At 45.5% G+C, this 9,324-nt stretch overlaps 1 protein-coding gene across 1 annotated transcript; it reads right to left on the reverse strand.

The window, feature by feature from the left end:
- Positions 1-593: 593 nt before the first annotated feature.
- Positions 594-3,399, reverse strand: OR6N2 (olfactory receptor family 6 subfamily N member 2). The gene has a single exon (XM_077886683.1). The coding sequence runs from the start codon at positions 2,674-2,676 to the stop codon at positions 1,723-1,725; it is 954 nt and encodes a 317-aa protein (XP_077742809.1). The 5' UTR covers positions 2,677-3,399; the 3' UTR covers positions 594-1,722.
- Between the last annotated feature and the right edge of the window lie 5,925 nt (positions 3,400-9,324).

Here is a 9,324-nt window from a genome sequence, read left to right on the forward strand (position 1 = left end):
AAGAAATGAATGAGGAATCTTGAAAGACTGGGAAATTTGTGACTCAGAAAAAACTCTTATTTTTGTGACAAAAGGCCAGCCTTGGAATTCAGGACCCCAAAAAGACATCTAAGAAAGAAAAGAGTTAAATGGGGTCCTAGAACCATACAATGCTAGCAATAAACATCTCCTAAAGATTGCTTACCTGCCCACCACAGTCTGCAAATAAAGCAATATAGATCAAGAAAAGATAACTGAGAGTAGCACAGTTGGTGATTAATAAGGGCTGGTTGTCAGTATTATCCAGAGAGATTTAAATGGCAGAGGTAGGACAAGTTGAGGCTGGCTGTATCGGAGACAGGAGTGAGTTCAAAGCACTTTAAAAAGAGTGGGCTACAGTAGTGATTAGAGTAGGGATCAATGTGTTAGTGAAAGGAGTGGTTCAGATTCATCCTATTTTACATTCTTGACATTTTTATTGATACTCAGCAAGTTTAGACACTTTTGAGATTCTGGACATATAACAAGTAACAAAACTGACGTGATTTCAGACGAAATGTAGTTTATAGACTTGTAGGAAAGAACAACAAATGATATCTATACTGATGCCAGTTATCTGTCTATCTATATATTTACAAATTAGTTGCAATACATATTTAGAAGGAAACAAACATAATTTAAAAGGGGAAAAATGAGTAACATATGTTAGGCAACATACATTAGGTGATAACATACATCATCCTCTTGAAGATAATGTCACTTGAATGTGGCATTTGAACAAATACTCACACAATGAGGAGTGAACCAAATGAAGTGTTGTGGCGGGAGGAACGGCGCAAAGTTCTTGGAGCCACACAAATCTTCATGTATTTGAATAACTCAAAGAGTTCTAGTGTAGGTAGGAAATTTAAAACCATAAGAATAACTCAAGGAGGGGATCCCTGGGTGGCTCAGCAGTTTGGTGCCTGCCTTTGGCTCAGGGTGTGATCCTGGAGACCCAGGATCAAGTCCCACATTGGGCTCCCTGCATGGAGCCTGCTTCTCCCTCTGCCTGTGTCTCTGCCTCTCTCTCTCTCTCTCTCTCTCTCTCTCATGAATAAATAAAATCTTTAAAAAAAAAAGAATAACTCAAGGATCTAGTAAGGTAGGATAAAAAAAAAGATAGAAAGATGGATTTGAAGAATAAGAAGAAAATGAAGAGATAATGATGCAATCAGAGCTAAGAGACAAACTTTTTTAGGGAGTAAGAAGTGGTCACATGTATCAAGAGTTCAAGAAAAAGGAAAGACAAGAAGAGCCTAATGGATTCAACATGGAGGTCATTAAGGATCTTGGCAAAATATTGTTTGGAGGGTCTGAGCCAAAGCCAGATTGCAATGGGTTGTAAAGTGAAGAGAAGAGAGATTGTGTCATTAATCATTTTGAGAACTTTGATTGGAAATGAGAGCAGAGAGAAATAGACTTCTAGCTAGCTGAGGATGCATGCCAAGTAAATATGTGTGTTTGTTAAGAAGGGAGATTCTAAAGCATTCTTAAATGCTGAATGCACGGATCAAGTAAAAAATGGAAAACCATAAAGATACAGGAAATAAAAGAAAAACATAAATTATGTCTTTGGGAAGGCAAGGGGAGATGAGATCCGTAGCATGTGTAATAATGGGAAGATTACTCAAGGTCAGGACGAAGGTACAGAGAACTTTCATGAGGCCAGCATTGAAGCGGAGAAAGGACCTTGGTGGAGAGTCAGTGGTGAGTAGGACTAGCTCTCCCCCCTTTCCGGAAGACGGTCCTCTTGATGGCCTTAATGAGTTCCTTGTTACGAAGGCTGTAGATAATTGGGTTGACCAGTGGCGTCAGTACAGAGTAGACAACAGCAAGTGTTCGGTCAAGGGTCAGGGAATAGCTCTTCTTTAGGCGCACATACATGAAGATGATGCTCCCAAAGAAGATGAGAACCACAGTGAGATGCGAGGCACATGTAGAGAAGGCCTTCCTTCTCCCTGCTGCTGTTTTTATCTTCAGTACAGCACCAATGATTCTTCCATAAGAAACCATAATAAAGAGAAAGGTGATTAGGATGATGAAGGCATTGATGGCAAAGTCCACAAGGACATTAGTGGATGTGTCCTTGCAGGCCAGGCTCAGCAGAGGCGGAAAGTCACAGAAGATGTGTTGAATTTCATTGTAGCCACAGAAGGGGAGCCGGGAGACCAGGATGACTTCGGAAATGGGACACAGGAAGCCACAAGTCCAACAGCCAGCAGCCATCTTGCTACAGAGGGTTGGCGTCATAATTGCAGGGTAGTGGAGGGGCCGGCAGATGGCCAGATACCGGTCATAGGCCATGGCTGTAAGAAGGTAGCATTCAGAGGCCCCTAGGGAGTGGAAGAAGTAGGTCTGAAGGAGGCATCCTGCAAAAGAAATGGTCTTCTTCTCACTGAGAAGATTGGCCAGCATCTTGGGGATGGTAGTGGCCGTGTACCACAGCTCCAAGACGGAGAGTACACTGACAAAGTGGTACATGGGTGTGTGCAGGGCTGCATCCAGTCGTATGACTAAGAAGATGAGCATGTTGCCGCAGATAGTGAACAGGTATGCCAACAGCAGCAGGACAAAAAGCCAGCCTCTGACGTGTCCCACTTTGGGGAAACCAAGGAGCACGAACTCGACCAGGCTTGAGCGGTTGTGCCGTTCCATGGGAGGCCGAGGTGGGACGGGAGGGAGAGAAAACTGGGTGGAGGTGACTGCCAAACCCAACTCAACACTTCCTTTGTCTTGACGGTTTGTTTGACTGGAAGGCAGTATTTTATTATATGACTGCTGCCACGGGGAATACCGCTCTACGGGTAACGGCAGCTAATGCTCACCAAGCATTGAGCACTTTTGCGAGTGTTTTCTATTTTACGTAATTTTTACATGAGCAACGAGTGCCATCGTGATACCCATTTTACAGACAAGAAAGTTCAAAAATAGAGAGGATGGTGAGACTATGAGCTCTTCTGTTTATTCCGGACACCATGTCACAGAAACAAGATTAGAATCCATGGCCTCCATGCTGTCTACACTATGGGCCCTTCCCCAAACATTCTAGCCCTCTTCCCCCAGGACCTAGTGTTTTCCTTCAGTCAGATTCAAAAGGTGAGCTTCGTATATGAGATGAGTACAAGGGCGAAGTCTTACTGCTCCGTTCACAGGTACGAATACTTCTTGAAGACACCTGTGTCGGGCAAAAGGAGCAGACCTCCGGCAAGGTGCAGCCCCTGCCCCCAGAAAGCTGACGGCCTTACCGGGGAGGTAGCACACCTGCTCATCATCTTGGTCTTGCCCGAGAAGGGCCCAGCCCCACGGAGGGCTGAGGAAGACGCTTGTTTCTCAGACCAGGGTCACTTCTCAGGAGCTTCTCAGAGGAGGAGGCTCCCGAACTGAATGTTCCAGTTCTTTAGCTAAAAGAAGAAAATCAACATTTCAGACAAAATGCACGTGAGCAGGCACCCAGCAGGAAGCAGCCGGCCTTAGGGAAGTGCATGTTCCCCTCTGTGGTGACACCACTGGGAAGTTCGCCCAGTGACTTGGGACCTTACCCCCTTAGGATGAATGTTCGCTAGACAGACGTAGTTTCTGGAACATCACTGATGGTTAATCATTCTAACCTCCAGCTCAGAGACAAAGGGGTCAGTTTGCCTTGTGGGTGCTGCTGGTGGGAAGATAACTGGGGTGTTTCACGACTCAGAAAGGACCCCATCAAGGGGCAAGAAGCACACATCCTGCATGTTCAGGAAATTGACCATCAATAGACGTGGGGAACACATGGCTGGCTTGGTGGAATTTTGTGCCAAAGAAAGTGTTGCATGTTCTAATTGTTTTTGAGCACAGTGTGATGCAAATGCAAAGAGAGAGAGAGAGAGAGAGAGAGAGCACCAACAGAAAATGTCACAAGCACTGTGACTACGAATGCATAAAAATGGTAGCTGGTGACAGCCCCACCGTATCCTGCGTGCGTCACAGTGCGTCTGGAGAGGGCTTCCAAATTTTAGTTTCCAGACAATCTGCCCTGTCTTACTTATTTTGTGATCCTAATAGTTGGTACGGTGGCCTTCACATGCAACGTATTCAATGAAACCAATTTTTTAATCAAACTAATTAATTTGATAACCCGCAGAGCCCCCCCTACCACCATGTTCCCCTTGGCTCCTACCACCCACCCAACCCCAGCATCGCTCTGGAACCCATTTTAACATATGCTCGGTTGATTCAAAGCCTAGCGCGTAAGGGGCTCTTCTCGAACCTCTTGCATCTACAGGGGCTGCGCCTTCAGCTCTCTAATGATAAAAGATAAATAACATTAAAATAGAAATCTCTGCCTCATTGCGTTTCTGGCATCTGTGCCCCTCTTAGCCGTTTGCTTGGCGCACACCCCTCTCTCTTTTCCCCTCATCTGGCAACTGCTTCTCGTCCTTCAAAATCAGGTCAACGTCAGCTCTTCTGGAAGCCTTTCCTGACTCCCTTGGAAAAAGTTCCTGATTCCTTCTACCAGGGTTTCAGAGCCCACTTAACAAACTGCATTTCCTTTGAAACCAGTCTGTCTCCCCCAGAAACTGGCAAGATCGTTGGGTGTAAATGCAGCATTTTTGGGAACAGAGGTACATCCCCGCCACTGCCCAGGACAGCAAGCACAGGCCTGTGAGCTCAGCTAATGCTTTTTGGACGTGCTTGACATTTTTTGTAGCCTGAATTTAAGTTGTATTTTTTAGTTTCACCTGAACACACCCTTCTGGTGGTGACCTTGGCATTTCGAGCTCAGCGTCCCTAAAGGAACTCAGCCGGGCAAATTTCGTCTTGGTCCCTTCCTCCCTCCCCCCGATCCTGTTAAAGAACCCAAGAAATTCAGCTCAACTAGTATTTTTGATAACCCTTGGTGTGGAGCAATTATAACTGATGATCTTTTACCTTTCTACCAATTAACTTTTCTGAAGACAACTGTCAAGGCAAACGTAGAACGATTCCAGAAGCATCCGTCCTCTAGATCTAAAATTCTAACGTCAGCAAGTGTCTTTAACCCCCCAGTTAGGGAGCCTGCATACAGCCCTCTCTAGGTCAAGTCTTTTCAAATCCAGCTGCTCCCGGGATGATACACCTCATTAGATCTTTGTAGTCACTGTTCCCATGTCATGAGTGACTTTCTCGCAAGACCCTGCTATCTGCCCTCATGCCAGCACAGAGCCAGCCTGTGGCAGCACCCAGGGCAGCTTCCTGTCTCTCAACATTTTCAAAGCAGGTGTAAGCACAATTAGTCACCCTCTGGGTTGTAGAGTGAATTTAAGTATCAAACGGGGAGGATGATGGGCAGGATGGCCTTCCCAGTCCCTTCCAATCTGGTCGTGTAGGATTCTCAAAACCAGACCCTCCAAGTCCTTATTTAAGTCATCTTTCCACTAAGCCAACTCTGCAATTTCAAAATATTAGCTCTTTTCAGATCTCTTGTTATCAGTCCCACCTTTCAGAGCCCCAACCTGCACGGCTGGCGTGGCCCTCGGATCACCTACCGGCAGCTGCAAGTCGCCTGCATCTGCTTCCGTGTTGCTGGGCTCAGACATACGTGGGAGACCAAGGCTGGATCTAGGAGCCTTTTCTCCTCTTCAGATAGTCCTGTCCCCCTGGAGCAGGGTCCCCTGAGCCAACTCTGAGTGCTTCAGGCCACGAGGGGATGCAGACAGAGAGAGACCACCAGCCCCAGGGGCAGGTGAGCATCAGGGCCAGCCTCCAGGGAGGCCTCCTGGACGGATGCCACGTCGCCCTCCACCACATGGGCTCTAAGCAGCTCTCCCAAATGCTCCCTGTCTCATGACCCCTTCCACATCCCGTCTCCCCATCGCCACTGACTTCTTTTTTTTTTTTCACTTAATATATCACTTTTATTAAAGACAAAGCTGATTCTGGCATAGTCCATTTATTTATTTATTTATTTATTTATTTATTTATTTATTTATTTATTTTATCTCGTTATGGCTTTACATCTGTCATTTCTTTTTTCTTTTCTTTTTTAATAATAAATTTATTTTTTCTTAACACAGACTCTTGGACTCTGGCTCTGAAAACATGCCCCCCTCTTCCCACAACCACACACACCCTTGCATTTCCTATCTGGCCTCACAAGTCCTAAGGGACTTTGTATTTCCCCACATCTTTCCAACTAATTACTTCCCCTGATCATGTGCTGGATCCAGCCCTGCATGGCTTTTCCTTTAGGAAGCCTCTCTAACTCAAGCTACCCATTCTGGGGGTTGGGGGGTGGGGAAGTATGGGTCTTGGAGCTTCAGAAACCTTCATGTCAACCTCAGCTCTGAGAAAATACTGGTTTACTGGTTTACTGAACCTCTGCTAGGTCACACGTACCTGTCCAAGTGCAATGCATGCACCAATAGGATCCTCACAGTTGCTCTGTGAGGGTGACACAGTTGTTATTCCCATTTCACATTTGGGGAAACCAAGGCACAGGGAGTTTAATGATGTAGCCCAGGTCACACAGCTGGCAGTGTCCCTGCTCAGACTCCAGAACTGTGCTCATCACTTCTAAGCTCAGAAATGTTGGTAGCAGTTGAAGGTACATTGCCAAGGTCTTAAGTGCAGCCTGTTTCAAGGCCTGTACTCCTGAGCCCAGCTCATTGCCAGGCACCCTTTGGCAATCACGTGTGTCTTTGAGTCTAAGTCGTCCCTGGATAAACATGTGTGGCAAGGGTTAAGTGAGATGAACACAGAAGGTGACCGCATTCGTTCTCAAATGTGTCTATATACCTTCCTGCTTCCTGTAGTAGATTTAAACTCCTCAAAATAACTCTGTAACCACATCCAAGTTACTTATCTTACAGTCTTAGTTTCTTTTTTTTTTTTTTTTTTTTTATTTATGATAGAGAGAGAGAGAGAGAGAGGCAGAGACATAGGCAGAGGGAGAAGCAGGCTCCATGCACCGGGAGCCCGACGTGGGATTCGATCCGGAGTCTCCAGGATCGCGCCCTGGGCCAAAGGCAGGCGCCAAACCGCTGCGCCACCCAGGGATCCCCAGTCTTAGTTTCTTCATCCTTAGAGAGAGACTATTTAGGGCCTGGTAATGCCTTCCAGCTGAAGGATGGACCACTGGCTGACCACAATGAGGGGGTCACACTCTCAACACAATGAGGGGGTCAACCCTCAACACAGGGTTCCAGTAAGGGGGTGTTAGAGCCGATTTTTAAAGGATTCATGGATTCCTGTTGGGTGGTCTGAGCAAGGGAGCACGGCTTGGTCTGAATTGGATCCTGCCAGTTACTTCCTGGAGAGATTTCTATAATTGGGCATCTTAATGAGTCCCACCCAGCAGGTAGGTGAAAGCTGTGATTGATAGAGAAGCAACGGTCACTCATATTTGCCAGGAGACTGAGGTTCTTCTTTTATGTTTTGTACAGTGATCTCGTTTTTGTACATGCTTACACATGATTATTAAGTGACCTTTTCCCTTTTTTTCTAATGTTATCCGATCCCAGAGGGACCTAGTCTGATGTTGGCATCCTGGTGACAACACCATAGCTGGCTTTGAATGTCTTTCTCTTCCTCAGGCAAAATACATAAAAGATGGAATATAAAGTCTAGTTCACACACGGTGATCCATACACTTTTTCTTCCCCCCTCCCTGTTATTATAGTATTTTCCTTTCTAGTGTTTCCAACATTAATTTATAATTTCCCCATTGAGGAGTTGACTGTATCACACAATAAAAGGACCTATCTGTATCGTTAAAATTTTAGTTTCCTTGAGTAAAACCCAAGTCCGTGTCACTCCCACACATTGGTCATGAAGCAACCTTCTGGGCTCCATGTGACTCTAGTTTCATAAATACTGGAACACAGCTTTCATGTCCTGCCTCGATTACCTTTCCTTCCAGCCGAAGACCTGCCAACTGAGCTACAGGATGTTGAAGTCTCTCAACGTACCACTTGATCTTTCTCAGATTAGCTTGGGCTTGTTGCTGTCCTTCTTACTGAAAATAGTAACAAAATTACCAGGATTTAATATAAATATAGGAATCAGCGACATCCCCTAAGTGTTTGAATCACACTCCACTCTGCTTAGCGTACTCCACAACAAAATCCTGTCATTGTGCCCATCTGTCTGGGCTTCCCTCCTCCAAGATGGGGCCTCCTAATTCCTCGGTCTTCACCTTAACCTCTCTTCTTCGAAGACGTCCTACCTGCGCACATTCCATAAGCACCCCACCTTCCAACCTTTATTCTGCTCACCACAGCCTGGCGATTTTTTTCCTAGCACACACTTCAATTATTTATATGCTTATTTCTCTCTTTTTACCAGTAAAGGATGAAGTCAGTGAAGACAAAGACTAAGTTTGCTTAATACCATCGTGCGGTGCTTGGCATTTTTCTTTTTGCGTAAAGTAGATATTCAGTAACAGTTTGTTTTGTGAATTAAGAAAAGGCCTTCCCTAGGCAAGGGAAACAAAAGCAAAACTGAACTATTGGGATTTAATCAAGATAAAAAGCTTCTGCACAGCAAGAGAATCAGTCAATAAAGCTGCAAGACAGCCTACAGAATGGGAGAAGATATTTGCAAATGACCTATCAGATCAAGGGCTAGCATCCAAGATCTATGAAGAACTTATTAAACTCAACAGCAGAGAAACGAACAATCCCATCATGAAACGGGCACAAGACATGAACAGAGATCTCACAGAGGAAGACACACACATGGCCAACACGCACATGAGAAAGTGCTCCGTATCACTGGCCATCAGGGAAATACAAATCAAAACCACCATGAGACACCACCTCACACCAGTGAGAATGGGGAAGATTAACAAAGCAGGAAACCACACATGTTGGGGAGGATGTGGAGCAAGGGGAACCCTCCTGCACTGTTGGTGGGAATGTGAACTGGTGCAGCCACTCTGGAAAACTGTGGAGGTTCCTCAAAGAGTTAAAAATAGACCTGCCCTACGACCCAGCAATTGCACTGTTGGGGATTTACCCCAAAGATACAGATGCAGTGAAACGCTGGGACACCTGCACCCCGATGTTTATAGCAGCAATGGCCACAACTGCCAAACTGTGGAAGGAGCCTCGGTGTCCATTGGCAGATGATGGATAAAGAAGCTGTGGTCTATGTACACAATGGAATATTCCTCAGCCATTAGAAACGACAAATACCCACCATTTGCTTCGATGTGGATGGAACTGGAGGGTATTATGCTGAGTGAAATAAGTCAATCGGAGAAGGACAAACATTATATGGTCTCATTCATTTGGGGAATATAAAAAATAGTGAAAGGGAATAAAGGGGAAAGGAGAGAAAATGAGTGGG

Source organism: Canis aureus, chromosome 38 (genome assembly GCF_053574225.1).
Source record: "Canis aureus isolate CA01 chromosome 38, VMU_Caureus_v.1.0, whole genome shotgun sequence".
Classification (NCBI taxonomy): domain Eukaryota; kingdom Metazoa; phylum Chordata; class Mammalia; order Carnivora; family Canidae; genus Canis; species Canis aureus.